Genomic DNA, 15,710 nt, shown 5'->3' on the forward strand with positions numbered 1-15,710 from the left:
ATGAGTGAAGGATGCTTTGTTGCGAAATAGGAAGCCAATTCTAGATTTAACTTTGGATTGGAGATGTTTGATATGGGTCTGGAAGGAGAGTTTACAGTCTAACCAGACACCTAAGTATTTGTAGTTGTCCACGTATTCTAAGTCAGAGCCGTCCAGAGTAGTGATGTTGGACAGGCGGGTAGGTGCAGGTAGCGATCGGTTGAAGAGCATGCATTTAGTTTTACTTGTATTTAAGAGCAATTGGAGGCCATGGAAGGAGAGTTGTATGGCATTGAAGCTTGCCTGGAGGGTTGTTAACACAGTGTCCAAAGAAGGGCCGGAAGTATACAGAATGGTGTCGTCTGCGTAGAGGTGGATCAGAGACTCACCAGCAGCAAGAGCGACCTCATTGATGTATACAGAGAAGAGAGTCGGTCCAAGAATTGAACCCTGTGGCACCCACATAGAGACTGCCAGAGGTCCGGACAACAGACCCTCCGATTTGACACACTGAACTCTATCGGAGAAGTAGTTGGTGAACCAGGCGAGGCAATCATTTGAGAAACCAAGGCTGTTGAGTCTGCCGATGAGGATGTGGTGATTGACAGAGTCGAAAGCCTTGGCCAGATCAATGAATACGGCTGCACAGTAATGTTTCTTATCGATGGCGGTTAAGATATCGTTTAGGATCTTGAGCGTGGCTGAGGTGCACCCATGACCAGCTCTGAAACCAGATTGCATAGCAGAGAAGGTATGGTGAGATTCGAAATGGTCGGTAATCTGTTTGTTGACTTGGCTTTCGAAGACCTTAGAAAGGCATGGTAGGATAGATATAGGTCTGTAGCAGTTTGGGTCAAGAGTGTCCCCCCCTTTGAAGAGGGGGATGACCGCAGATGCTTTCCAATCTTTGGGAATCTCAGACGACACGAAAGAGAGGTTGAACAGGCTAGTAATAGGGGTGGCAACAATTTCGGCAGATAATTTTAGAAAGAAAGGGTCCAGATTGTCTAGCCCGGCTGATTTGTAGAGGTCCAGATTTTGCAGCTCTTTCAGAACATCAGCTGAATGGATTTGGGAGAAGGAGAAATGGGGAAGGCTTGGGCGAGTTGCTGTTGGGGGTGCAGTGCTGTTGACAGGGGTAGGAGTAGCCAGGTGGAAAGCATGGCCAGCCGTAGAAAAATGCTTATTGAAATTCTCAATTATGGTGGATTTATCAGTGGTGACAGTGTTTCCTATCTTCAGTGCAGTGGGCAGCTGGGAGGAGGTGTTCTTATTCTCCATGGACTTTACAGTGTCCCAGAACTTTTTTGAGTTAGTGTTGCAAGAAGCAAATTTCTGCTTGAAAAAGCTAGCCTTGGCTTTTCTAACTGCCTGTGTATAATGGTTTCTAGCTTCCCTGAACAGCTGCATATCACGGGGGCTGTTCGATGCTAATGCAGAACGCCATAGGATGTTTTTGTGTTGGTTAAGGGCAGTCAGGTCTGGGGAGAACCACGGGCTATATCTGTTCCTGGTTCTAAATTTCTTGAATGGGGCATGTTTATTTAAGATGGTAAGGAAGGCATTTTTTTAAAATATCCAGGCATCCTCTACTGACGGGATGAGGTCAATATCCTTCCAGGATACCCCGGCCAGGTCGATTAGAAAGGCCTGCTCGCTGAAGTGTTTCAGGGAGCGTTTTACAGTGATGAGAGGAGGTTGTTTGACCGCTGACCCATTACTGATGCAGGCAATGAGGCAGTGATCGCTGAGATCTTGGTTGAAGACAGCAGAGGTGTATTTAGAGGGGAAGTTGGTTAGGATGATATCTATGAGGGTGCCCGTGTTTAAGGCTTTGGGGAGGTACCTGGTAGGTTCATTGATAATTTGTGTGAGATTGAGGGCATCAAGTTTAGATTGTAGGATGGCTGGGGTGTTAAGCATGTTCCAGTTTAGGTCGCCTAGCAGCACGAGCTCTGGAGATAGATGGGGGGCAATCAGTTCACATATGGTGTCCAGAGCACAGCTGGGGGCAGAGGGTGGTCTATAGCAGGCGGCAACGGTGAGAGACTTGTTTTTAGAGAGGTGGATTTTTAAAAGTAGAAGTTCAAATTGTTTGGGTACAGACCTGGATAGTAGGACAGAACTCTGCAGGCTATCTTTGCAGTAGATTGCAACACCGCCCCCTTTGGCAGTTCTATCTTGTCTGAAAATGTTGTAGTTTGGAATTAAAATGTCTGAATTTTTGGTGGTCTTCCTAAGCCAGGATTCAGACACAGCTAGAACATCCGGGTTGGCAGAGTGTGCTAAAGCAGTGAATAGAACAAACTTAGGGAGGAGGCTTCTAATGTTAACATGCATGAAACCAAGGCTATTACGGTTACAGAAGTCGTCAAAAGAGAGCGCCTGGGGAATAGGAGTGGAGCTAGGCACTGCAGGGCCTGGATTCACCTCTACATCGCCAGAGGAACATAGGAGGAGTAGAATAAGGGTGCGGCTAAAAGCAAAAAGAATTGGTCGTCTAGAACGTCTGGAACAGAGAGTAAAAGGAGGTTTCTGGGGGCGATAAAATAGCATCAAGGTATAATGTACAGACAAAGGTAAGGTAGGATGTGAATACAGTGGAGGTAAACCTAGGTATTGAGTGATGAAGAGAGAGATATTGTCTCTAGAAACATCATTGAAACCAGGAGATGTCATCGCATGTGTGGGTGGTGGAACTAATAGGTTGGATAAGGTATAGTGAGCAGGACTAGAGGCTCTACAGTGAAATAAGCCAATAAACACTAACCAGAACAGCAATGGACAAGACATATTGACATTAAGGAGAGGCATGCTTAGTCGAGTGATCAAAAGGGTCCAGTGAGTGGAGAGGTTGGTTGAGGGTCACGGCGATTTAGACAGCTAGCCAGGCCATCGGTAGCAAGCTAGCATAGGTTGGAGTCTGTTGTTAGCCACCTCTTGCGTTCGGTCAGTAGATTAGTGGGGTTCCGTGTGGTAGAGGGGATTAATCCAAATCACACAACAACAACAAAAATAAGAACAATAGATATAGTTATAGAGGCCCGAGAAGAAAACATAATAATAATAAAAATAAATAAATTGTCCGATTGTCTATTCAGATAGCAGCCGGTAAGACAGCTAACGGTTAGCGGGCCGCAGATGGGCGTTCAGGTAACGTCGCGACGGAGGAGCCAGCCGGATCTCCTTCAGGTAGATAACGTCGGCAGTCCAGTTGTGAAGGCCCGGTGGGGCTCCGCGTAGGCAGCAAAACGGGTCCGGATAGGTGACCGCAGCCCAGGAGTGAACGATGGAACTCAGGAGTGATTGACGGAGCTGGCTAGCACCGGAACAACCGATGCTTGCTCCGGAATCGACGAAAGCCGATTGTCACACGGATAGCAGCTAGCTAGCTGTGAGATCCGGGCATGAATGTCCAGAGAGCAGTCGAAATCCAGGGACATGGAGAGAAAAATTGGTCCGGTATGTTCCGTTCCGAGCCGCGCTGCGCCGTACAAAACTGGCGATAGATTTTCGATAGATTTTCGAGCCAAAGGATAGCCGATGACCACAAACCGTGGTTAGCTGAATACTAACGATTTGCCAGTAAAGAAGCTAACTAGCTTCTGATTAGCTTCTGGATTAGCTTCTGGGCTAGCTCCTGGCTAGCTTCTGGCTAGTTTCTGGCTAGCTTCTTGGGGTTTCTGGCTAGCTTCTTGGAGGATTACAGATCTGAGGTAAATAATACTTTTTTATAAATATAAATTGGTGAGGCGGGTGAGGCAGGAGAGTGTTTTGAAGATGAGTTGATGGAAAATAAAAATAAAATGTATGTGAAAAAAGTTGTAAATGTATATATATATACAGGACACGACAAGTCTGAACTGCTATGCGATCTTGGAGAGATCGATTAAAAGGGTATTAAAAGGGTTGAACCATTTTGCACATTATATGCATTATTAAACACCAACATTTACTATTTATTATCATATTGACTTGTCCCTCCTAGATCCTCCTGAACGAGTTTGACAGCCGTAAGCCACAGTATGACCAGCTTAATGAGGCTGCTGCTGCTATCCTGAGCACCTCAGCCAAGCAGGACCCCTCCTCTGGTGGGAAGGTGGTGAAGGACCAACTGGCCGCCGTCACCCAGAAATGGCAGGGCCTGACTGGGCAGCTGAGACAGCGAGCCGGCCTCATCGACCAGGCCGTGGGGAAGACGGCCCAGTTCCAGGATCTGCTGAGGAGCTTGAGCCAGAGCGCCGCCTCACTGGAGACCCGGCTCAACAGCCAGCAGGCCCTTAGCAGTCAGCCTGACGTGGTGAAGAAGCAGCTGGAAGAGGCTAACACCATCTCTGGCCAGCTGAGGGAGGAGAGGAAGAGACTGAAAGCGGCTGAGACCCTCTGCTTGGAGCTCTCTGCCCTGGTCACTGAGGACTACCTGAAAACAGACCTAGCCAGGCAGCTGGAGGTGGTCACCAAGCCCTTCAAACAGTTGGAGGACAAAGCAGGTTTGGCTTTGATTTCATTTGCTTTCATTTTTTTACATTATATGTTTTTTTTCTCTTTAACGAGAAGCTTCAGGCTGTACTGTGGTTTAATGTCTGAAACTTTGACAGCCATTGAAGGAGTTTCATGATGAGGTAGACATTGTCATTCTGAATGATAAATGTATGCTTTGTTCCTCTGCCACTTAATGACATTAATGTATATGCTCTTTTTTAGTGAAGCGGATCCAGCAGCTGAACTCGGCCTTCGCAAGCTCCCAGCAGTTCCACCAGACCTCCAAAGACTTCCAGCGGTGGATGAATGAGACGCTCCAGGAGCAGTCTAAATCCCAGGCAGTCTCAGCCCAGGTGGAGAACCTTCAGCAAAGCCTGAAAGAGCACAGTACCCTGCAGAAGGCCCTAAGTGAACATAAGGACCCATACAGCACCATCGTCAGGGAGGGGGAGACCCTACTCCAGAACACAGATGGGGCAGAGAAGGTGGCGCTGCAGGGCCAGCTGGCCACATTGCGTTCCAACTGGGACGACGTGAAGAAGAGCTCATCCGAGCGCCAGGATAAGCTCCAGGGGGCGCTGCAGAGGGCCCAGAAGTATCACGAGCATGCTGAGAAGCTCCAGTCTTGGGTCCAGGAGAGTGAGGTCAGGGAGGGTAGCGTCAGGCTCAGCGTGGACCCAGCGGAGGTGGAGAGCTCAATCTCCCAGCTGAAGGCCATCCAGAAGGACGTGGACAAACACAGAGGCCTGGTGGCGCAGCTGAACACTGCAGCCGAAAGCCTCCTGGAGGTGGCCAATGCAGACACAGAGGCCGTCAGGGAGGAGAAGGCGGCCATTGGGCAGAGCGTTGACCGGGTCACAGAGAGGGTCCAGAACAAGAGGGATTCTCTGGACAAGATCTCACAGAGGCTGAAGGAGTTCAACGACACCCACAAAGAGGCCAAGGGCCAGCTGGCAGGGGCTAAGAAGCAGCTAGATGCCCACACATCACTGGGGGTCCAGGCCTACAGCAACAAGAACCTGATCAGCATGAAGGCCCAGCAGAAGAGCCTGGATGGGGTCAACACACAGCTGGAGCACCTGAAGAGCCTTGCCCAGGGCCTGGTGGCCGACGTCCCCGAAGCTGACGGGGTGACAGACCTCCTCCTTCAGGCCGACAGCCTGGAGAAAGAGTACGGCTCCCTCAGCAAGGATGTAGGGAAGACTTGCTCCACCTTGGAGGGCAAGCTGCAGGGCATCGGGCAGTTCCAGACCAACATCCGCGAGATGTTCACCCGCTTCGCAGATTTAGATGATGAGCTTGACAGCATGGCTCCTGTGGGCCGCGAACTGGCCACTCTGAATGAGCAGCAGGGCGGCATCAAGGTCTTTGTGGAGAAACTGCAGGAGCTGATGGCAGACACGGCTCGAGGAGAGGACAGATGTAAGAAGATGCTGGAAACTGAGGCCTCCCCAGATCTTCTGGGGCTGAAGAGAGATCTGGATGTTCTGAGTAAGCAGTGTGGCAAGCTGATGGACAGAGCCAAAGGGAGAGAGGAAGAGGTGGGGAGTACACTCACCCGTCTAAATGAGCTTTACTCCAAGCTACAGCAGTTCACTAACAAACTGGGCGGGGCTGAGGTCAAGGAGGAGGGTCAAGGGTCAGTTGGCATGGAGACGGATGTCATCAACCAACAGTTGGAAGCTTTCAAGGTAAGATTACATTTTGTTAACATTTTACAGTAAAGTAAATGTAATGGAAAGGCTGATACTGTATTATCAAGCTTGGTCGCCACCACTAATGGTGATTAATTGTGGTTTTGAATGCCTTACGCATTGGCTACATTATGGTATCATATTATTTCAGCTCATGCTTTACTATTGTACTCTAGCGCTATCACTTTCACCAGCCACATCACTCAACTGGATGACATTACCCTGCCAAAAAGATATCATCCTTACATACAGTACTACCCTAAAATAACCATTAGTAAGACTTATAACACCTGGAGTAACATAGGATCTTGAGTGTCTGTTTGAGCTACACCTACACCAAAATATTATTTTGATTTACTGAACTCGCTACAACAAAACATTCCATTACTGGGTAATTTGGTTGCAACAGTTTAAAAACATACAGCAAGTTCAAGTACCATATTAAATAAAAGTACTTTAAAACCAGATAAACAGTAAAGACACAAAGCATCAATAAACAAAGTGCAAAGTGCAGTAGAAAACCATAAGAACATTTCAGTTTCACCCACAATCTACTGATCTACTGTTCAAGTTTCCACGGAAATCTCTGGAAATAAATCCACATCACTATCTTAATTCAGTAAGTTCCTATGGGGATTTTGCATGATGCTTTTTGCTGCATTAACCCCAGTGGTATTGTAAGTTAAACAACAGGGCTCTCTAATTCTCTTTTGGGCCTGGTGGCCACCTGCGTGACCCTCCTCTGGGGAATACTGTTTCAGTATGTTGTTGAGCATCTGGTCCAGACAAAAGAGCTCTGACCTGCTCAGATGCCATTGTGGTGGGTGGGTGACGGGCGACCCAGGAACCAGCTAAGAACCAGTGGGGTGTCCTATGTTGCACTGGCCTGGGGTAACGAGCATTACCCAGCCTGACTCCTGCTCCCCTCTCCCTCTCCTCCACTTTAAGAATGAGTGTGGGGCCTCCCGAGTGGTGCAGTGGTCTAAGGCACTGCATCACAGTGCTAGAGGCGTCACTACAGATCCAGGTTCAATGTGTAGTAGCCAGCCGGGACCAGGAGACCCATGAGCCGGTGCACAATTGGCCCAGCGTGGTCTGGGTTAGGGGAGGGTTTGGCCGGCTGGGATGTCCTTGTCCTATCGCACTCTAGCGACTCCTTGTGGCAGCCGTGCGCATGCACGCTGACTTCGGTCGCCAGCTGTACGGTGTTTCCTCTGACACATTGGTGTGGCTGGCTTCTGGGTTAAGCGGGCAGTGTGTCAAGAAGCAGTGCGGCTTGGCGGGGTCGTGTTTCGCCTCTCCCAAGTTCGTATGGGAGTTGCAGCGATGGGACAAGACTGTAACTGCAATTGGATACCACGAAATTGGGGAGAAAAAGGGGTTAAAAGTACAATATATATATATATATATATATATATATATATAATAAACAAAAATTGGCGTGGTCTTACCTGGTCACTCGTTGGCATGAAAGAGTGAACACACGCTTTTTTCATTATTCAGCTCTACCAGCTAATTCACTGGTGTTTGAGCATCTGCTCTTCCTCTTTAGAAAGAGCTGACTAAAAGTCTTAAAGTTTGTGTTAGCCTGTCTGTGGATGGTTTTAGATGCTCATCGTTGGTGTGCATGACTTTGCTGTATAAGCCTACCTGAATTTGAACTTTCCCCTGTAGAATTTAAGAGTACACAGGGCATTGCTTTTCTAGCTGTGGAACATCTTGAGGTGGTGGTTACTATATGTCATACCGTTGCCGTTAACAATAAAGGCATCTAGTAGTACATGCTTACGCTGTATTGGAAATATCTGGATTCTACAGAAATGGAAAGGGAGCCAGAATAGTAACCACTAGCCAGAAACCATATTCCTGCAGTGCAATATTCACTCCCCTACATATACTGAACTCTATAGACTCCTTCTCCAACCAACACATTTACCACTACTAGGAGTTTTTAATCATTCAACATTATTGTTTTTGTATTTACAGAGTTTTTCTCCCTTCAAACAAGTTTCCTTTGATGTTAGCTTGAATGTGTAAAACGTCTTTATGCTCTCTATGAAATAAAACAACAATTATTTTATAAAACACTATCTTAATACGAAAGATATGAGAGAATATAAATGAAACACTAACAACAGCATAATTGTGCCATAATATTATCAAGGCTTTTGTTGGTATATCAGTGGTGGATGAAACATGACTTGATGTGGGATAATAAAGCATTCTAAAAGCCTGTAAATGCTGTTAGAGTTGATGGAAGGGGATTAACTATTCAGATTTGGGAAAGAAAAAAAAAGTTATTTATTGTCTGAAAGCATCATATCAAAACATGACTTTTAACCAAATGTTTCATACTACAGCATTACACATCTATTTGAAAATATAGGCCAAAGGAATTTGTTAAATTTTGTTATGATGTTTTTTTTTATTTAATCACAAGTACATTCACAAACATCAGCCTTTAGATAAATACCTTAAAATATATGAAAATATAGGTCTCGTAGAACTGCAGTCAATGTTCTGAATGGTAGCTGGAATTATAATAATATATAATGTAATTTTGTGCAAGTTAACCCATTTTACACATTGTGTTTTTGAGCTACAGACGTCTGGGTTGTTCCATTGGATTCGTCTATTTCATCTGTAGATACAAACCATGAGACTGTGTGGTTAACGGGGACTGAGCTAGTGCAGGGTTTGAGAGACAAGGGTGGATCCCCAAGGTGCCCGGGCCAGGTCTGTAGAATCTGAATGGTTTGAGCTACACGCTATTAAAATCTATCTATGAGAAGTTGAGACTCTCACGAAAACACATGTAACATGTTTTGCTCTATGACACTCACAAGCTACACAAATGTCGTTCTTCTACATAGAAAATCATAGGATATCCCGGGACATAGTGTCTATAATACTGTAATACATTCACATAGATTCTGTCACAAACTCCACACAGTTGTCACTGACTAGTTGGATCTTCATTTCCTGGTGAGCAAACAATTTCTGTACTCACAGCATTCATATAAATAAAACAAAACATTTTTGTGATATCAAATTGTGATCTTGTCTCATCGCTACAACTCCCCAACGCGCTCGGGAGAGGCGAAGGTTGAGTCATGCATCCTCTGAAACATGACCTGCCAAACCGCGCTTCTTAACACCCACCCACTTAACCCAGAAGCCAGCTGTACCAATGTGTCAGAGGAAACACTGTTCAACTGACGACCGTAGTCAGCCTGCAGGCCAAGTAAATCCCCTCTGGCCAAACCCTCCCCTAACCCGGACGACACTGGGACGATGCTGGGACGACGCTGGGACGACGCTGGGACAATTGTATGGGACTCCCAGTCACAGCCTGGGATTGAAACCGGGTCTGTAGTGATGCCTCAAGCACTGCGATGCAGTGCCTTAGACCACTACGCCTGTCACACTCCGACCATTATTTGCGTTGTTTGTTTCTATGTTTTGTTTAGTCAGGGTGTGATATGAGCGGGCATTCTAAGTTGCATGTCTAGTTAGTCTGTTTCTGTGTTTTGGCCTGATATGGTTCTCAATCAGTGGCAGGTGTTTGTCGTTGTCTCTGATTGGGAACCATATTTAGGTAGCCTGTTTTGTAATGTGGTTCGTGGGTTATTGTTGTTGCATGTTAGCACAGTCGTTTGATAGCAGTCACGGTCGTCTTGTTAGTTTGTTTGTTTGTTTGTTAGTGTACTTCGTGTTTTTCCGTCCTTTATTAAAAATCATGCATCAATACGACGATCGTGACAACGCCACTCGGGAGGCCCCGTATAAATACATTTTTATCAGGTTTTTGCTTTGGCAAACCATATTTTTTGTTGTTGACATTTATCAATAAAACTCATTAATGCAACTGTTAAATTGTCAAATTGTTTGTGTTCTACGTGTAGCCTTGGTTCTCCAGTAAAGAAAATGGTAAAACACTTCATTGTGAGGCTAAATATAAGAGCTGGACATGCAGATAAATGAAAAGCCAATTTTAGCTGAGCTCTGATAGGGTTTTTTAAGAGGGTTTGATTGGTAACCATGAACCATCCTATAATATTGACTACTACCAGCTGTTGCTGAGCAACGTGTTCCCTGCTGGTTGTGCTCACCTTATCACCCTCACATTGTCCCATCTCTAAGTCTCGTTGGGTAGGCCTGCACACAGACACGTCAGCTGCTAGCGGAAAATCACCATTGTACTCATTCAGGCCGCTAGCTACTCTCTCTGAGAAAAGTTCCCTGAAAATAAGGAATCCCCAAAAGAACCCTACTTAATTCCATTACAGCACAAGGTATTTCCTAATTGGTGTCTAAAAACCTGTTTTGATGCTCGGAAACCTGTGGACACAGACCGAGACCGAACGTAATGGGATGTCTGCAGTGTGAATAGGGGTTTCATGTGGTCTATAATAATCCTGCTTGGTTTATTCGTAGATCTGGTACTTGGTCTATTTTGGGGTTTCATTGGCAGCTGTTGTGAAAGAAATAAACATTAAAAGGCAGCAATAAGTGAACTCATTTTGTTGCGTTACCATTTTAGGTCACGGTTTGTGAGAGCCTCCCCTCCCGAGTCCAATGTTTCACTCTTATTGTTGTTGTAGTTAGGGGATCTGGAAGGTTTGCTGGGAAAGATGTGGTGTATGTAGTCCTTCGTGATAGTTAGTGTGAGCTCAGCTCAGTGACAAAACCTGCTGGGGGTTGGGGAGGTGGGATGTGTTGGGGCGTATTTTTAAAGTTTCTACTCAGACGTTACATCAGTGTCTCCTATGAACCTAAAAGGAATTTCTCTCTCATTAATCATAGCTATTCCTCTCACTGAAGTTGATGAGGGGAAAAGGGCCGTTGGGGAGACCCCATCGTGTAGCCCAGCTTGCTCACTTACCCCAATGATGATACACTCAAATCAAATCACTCTCCCCAAGGTGGAACATGACACCAGACATGTACCAGAAGGATCTGAGTTGGTAACACATTGTTTTTGCTAGGATTGGCAGATCAATTTTCATGGTGACACATTGCATTTTTCCTGTGTTTTGGGATTGTGATTCACCTAAGACACCTAAGAGATTATTTTGTTCCTGTATGCACTAGGAGTGCACTTGTACACAATCAAGAGAAGCTTTTGAATTTGTCTCATTGAATTCTTTGTCTAGTCCTTTATAATGGTTTTCGTTTCATTCACACCCATTGTTGGGAGTGACTGATGAGTAGTTCTGTTGAAAGGGATTTTTCTGCAGAAGATGTCACAAAGAAATGTGGCCCTTCTGCAACCTTTGGTCTGAATAGCCTGTTCTTGTGAATAACTTTACTCACATGCAATGTAATAAGAGTTATGTGTAAGTGCTCTATAGGTTTCGAGGGAGATATTTGAGTCATTTTGATTGGTTAAGGTGTATCCTATGTTGGTTGGAATGGGCATTAGTGAATAAATCAATCTCATGATGACACATTTTTCTAATTCGGAGATCAAAACCCCCAGTTTACTAATGCCAAACCAGTTAGTGTGGGCCAGGATAACGGAAACAGCCTTGGTGCAGGAAAAGGAGGACGAAAAGAGGAACACTTTGCCCTCCCTTAATTCAACCCCTGGATTTTGTCAAAATGATGTGGGATTCAGCTGCTGAATATCCTTTCTCTAAACCCAACAGATCTATTTAACCGCTTATTTATCTCTGCGAGACTTCCTCCTTTTTCCTCCTCTCATTGTGGGAAGGGGTCGTGGTGGTGGAAGGAGTTGGGATGGTTCAACTCCTTTCTGTTGTCAGCCTTCTGTGCTGCACACAAAATTAATTCCTCTCATTATCCCTCTCTCTCATTCCTCCTTTCTTCTCTCACACGACCCGGGTCACTCGCCATAAAAAAGACACACCATGCCATGGATTTGGCAGAGCTGTGGGTGTTAAATTACCTGGGACCTGTGCCTCCCTCAGCATTCCAGAGTAATTAAGAATATCTGCAGGGTCCACAGCAACCATCCACAGGAAAACAACAGAGAAGGAACAGAAAAAAAGGGAAAACATAGAGATCTATTTCAGCCCAGCGTGATGTCACCAAAGTGGGAGCTGCCGCTGCCTGTTGGTCTGGTGTGATTAAATGTTTTCTTCCTTCAGAGGAGGAAAGCTAGTTGCTTGTTGTGTGTTCCCCCCATCCTCTCCCATCCCCTCCGTCAGAGAGAGAGAGAGAGTGAGAGTGATGGTGCCAGGACACACTGTGGAGATAGAAGGGGAGAATTAGAGAAAAAAAGGGTCAAGCGTCCGACCAATCAACATGTGCCGGAGCAGCCCTCTGTGGCAGATGTTGCCTGAATAATGAGCTAGCGGGGGCGGGGCCTGCAGCCTCTCTGCCAGGAGGGTGTCTGTCTGTCATTGCAGGGCGAACCACCAGAGAGGCAGGGCAGGCATTTTTGTTTATCCAGGAGCACCGGCTCTTCTCGCCCTTTGTTTTCATAGAGCCCTGTGGATTTGTATCAGGATATGCCACTTTGCACTGAAGCTCTCCCACAGCCTACATGGATACCAGCGGGATTTAAGGGATAAAATAACCACTTTTAAGGGAGAACAATTCTAATGACGTTTTGACAATGGGGAGGACAGCACCAAGTAGGGAATTCTTTGAGGATAGGTGACTCAATGAACGGATTGGACGGTTCCAGATACTGATTGCACAGCCGGTGCACTTTCTGAGTGAGGGTGATATGTTGCTTTAGTGTTATTGAGGTCCATTATTTTTACTGTTTGGATTATGACGATTATTAGGTCTGTTTTATATATTCTGAATTTGTTTAAGTAATTGCACCAATTATTGTGAATTGTTAATTTATTTATTTTATAAGAACTTGGTTTTGATATAGCAAATTAAGTAAATTAAAAAAGTGAATATTGAACATGCACTTTTAGTAGTATTTTTTGGCTTGTTGCTTTAGCAGCAAATATTTGCACTGAAACAACATATACTGTACCTCAGACCACATTAGTATTATTTTATTATCTCTGAGTCAGTGCAGTTAGATTTAAGATGGGGAAACCTCTTAGCAGACCAGACTGCCTCCGCCAGAACCCCTCCTGTGTGGGAAAAGGGGAGGAGGAGGACCTAAACATTGATGACTGCTACGTTCCCCAGAGATCCATCTATGACACTGTCCGTCTCAATGAGCAGATTGATTGTGGCTCAAAGGGTAGCCTGGCTTCCAGGCACTTCACTGGCACCCTACCCTACACACACCGCACCCTGGACATGAGCAGCCTGTGTGGCAACGGAGTCCTCACCTCCTCCAGCGCATTTGAGCTCCGCACTCGCGAGGCAGCTAGACTGGAGTGTGCTGTCTTTGATGGCCTGAAACTGAATGGTGACATCATCAGGGGAGCGGGAACGGTACTCCCTAAGACTCGTCTGGGGCAGGGAGGGGAGAAGAAGGAGCGCCCGCACCATCGGCGATCCTGGAGGACATTCGCTCCCACTAACATAGGGGAGTACGCCAGTCGCAGTGGCACCCTCTGTTCAGACGGACTGGATAGGTCGAGCCATGGTTTTACCCGTGGCAGGAGGGGACGGAGTGTCACCAACTCCCTGACATCAGAGGAGGACTCAGGCCTGTGCAGCCCCACTGCAGAGAGGGAGCGCCGCTCCCACCGGGCCTCCAGGAAACCACGCCCAGGCACCAGGAGCCTCTCCTCCTCCGAGGCCATGCACGTATCTGGGGAGATAAAACCAAGCTGCTCCCACAGCTCAGGGCAGGACGAGTTCCCCTTCTCCCCAGTCAGGGACAACATACCCAGGGAACTGTACAACCCAGGACAGAGCAACAACCCTGTACAGGAGTCCCAGGAGGGGAATGACACCTGTGTGACAGACTTGAGTGAAACAGTGTTGACCATCACTAATGGGGAATACAGGGACTCCACAGGCAGGCGCTCCTCAAGATCAAACAGTAGGGATTCAACTGGCAGGAGGTCCTCGAGATCAGCCAGTAGGGTTCAAAATGGTGTCTCCAGGACGCTAACGAGCTATGATGAGCTCCCCACCGCCGAGCTGCTAGAGGACATGTCCTCCCAGTCAGACTGTGAGTTAGTCAGCGTGGTTGTCACACAGCCGGAGCCCTATGTGGGTTCTGGGCCGCGGCCAGAGTGTAGACAAAATATGGGTGTTAAACCGTTTGACTTGCAACACCACGGAGCTATAGAACCGCGGAAATACAGCATGGAGGACCTGGAGGACTTCCTGCTGTCAGTGGAAAGGGAGGCCTGCTTGGCCAATGGCAGTGAGCCACGGTCGTACCAAGAAATAGGGGACGACGAGATCGAGAGCCTGTTAACTGCTATAGCCGCATGCTCCGAAATTGACCTCATGGGCTTCTCCTCCCCCCAGGTACCCCAAAATAGTCTCCTCCAACTCCAGCATTGCAGGGTGGATTCTACCTTCAACTGGGCCAAATAAATACGGCACTTTTGATTAGTGTTTCCTGGGATGCTAGTCTTGTTTATCAGATTACATTAGGTCTGAATTGGGTTTAGTACGCCAGCCTGGCCTGTGAGTCTGTCTGGTGTGATGCTGCACAGCTGTGCTCCAACTAATTGCCGTGCTTTCCTTTCTAGAAGCTGCAGTGCTGACCAGTCAGAAAGAGGTTGTTGTTATGCCAGCTCTGTGGCCTAGGCCAGCAGCCTGTCTATACAATCACTCTTCAGGGACTGGCGAAACATGTTGTAATGCTCAGCTGCATTTTTGAAACATTATTGTTAATTGTAGACAGTCAAACTGCATAGCTGATAATCCATTTTGACTCTCTTTGTTTTGTTTTATGGGTAATGCATGGCTCACAAATAACCAATACATGTCAATGAACTGACACGTGTTTATCAGGAGGGCAAACAGATATCTGACATGTTTTAAATATCTTGCCAATGGCTGGATTTGTGTAAACAATCGGAATGTCTTATCTTTCTTAATACACATTTGAAAATGTAAAAGTATGGCATGAATCAAGGACTTTATTCAGTCCAATTTGGATAACACCCTTGGATAACACAATGAAAGCAACGTCTCATTCCCGAGAGCTCTCTTAAAACGTAGGGTAGGAATATTTCTTTAAAAGCAACATCAAACATCTCTTGTTTTGTCTTTATTGAAGTCTTGCACTTATGAACCTCTGACATCATCTGTCTTATTGAGAGAAATAATTATCTCTCATCCGGTCTAAGTTGTTCTGCGTCTGATAATACACAATGTATTGTATTATCTCTGGCCACAGGTATTCCAGAAAGAGGAGGTTGATCCACTACAGACCCAGTTGCAAGACATCAACTGGCTGGGCCAGGGCCTGATCCAGAACGCCGCCAAAGGTACCAGCACCAAGGGCCTTGAACATGACCTGGAGGATGGCAACACTCGATGGAACACACTCAACAAAAAGGTTAGCCTGTCTCTGGGTTATTAATCTACTTCACACTCTAGCCTTATTGCTTTTTACATAGGTGAAAGAGGTCAAACTTTAGACACGTTTGATGAATAATACTCCATGTGGTTCTTGCTTAATGTTTTTATAGCTATAATTAGTTA

At 46.2% G+C, this 15,710-nt stretch overlaps 1 protein-coding gene across 6 annotated transcripts in view; it reads left to right on the forward strand.

Moving 5' to 3' along the window:
• The window catches only part of LOC110502687 (dystonin), a 197,974-nt gene that overhangs the window by 136,800 nt on the left and 45,464 nt on the right, over window positions 1–15,710 (forward strand). For all 6 annotated transcript variants that reach the window (XM_090217231.1, XM_090217232.1, XM_090217235.1 and 3 more), the window contains 3 exons: window positions 3,968–4,469; window positions 4,684–6,152; window positions 15,403–15,564. In XM_090217231.1, the coding sequence (XP_090073357.1) occupies window positions 3,968–4,469; window positions 4,684–6,152; window positions 15,403–15,564 (2,133 nt within the window). The remainder of the gene's footprint in view (window positions 1–3,967; window positions 4,470–4,683; window positions 6,153–15,402; window positions 15,565–15,710) is intronic.

This window comes from Oncorhynchus mykiss, chromosome 23 (assembly GCF_057628025.1).
Source record: "Oncorhynchus mykiss isolate SJ-2025 chromosome 23, ASM5762802v1, whole genome shotgun sequence".
Lineage (NCBI taxonomy): Eukaryota > Metazoa > Chordata > Actinopteri > Salmoniformes > Salmonidae > Oncorhynchus > Oncorhynchus mykiss.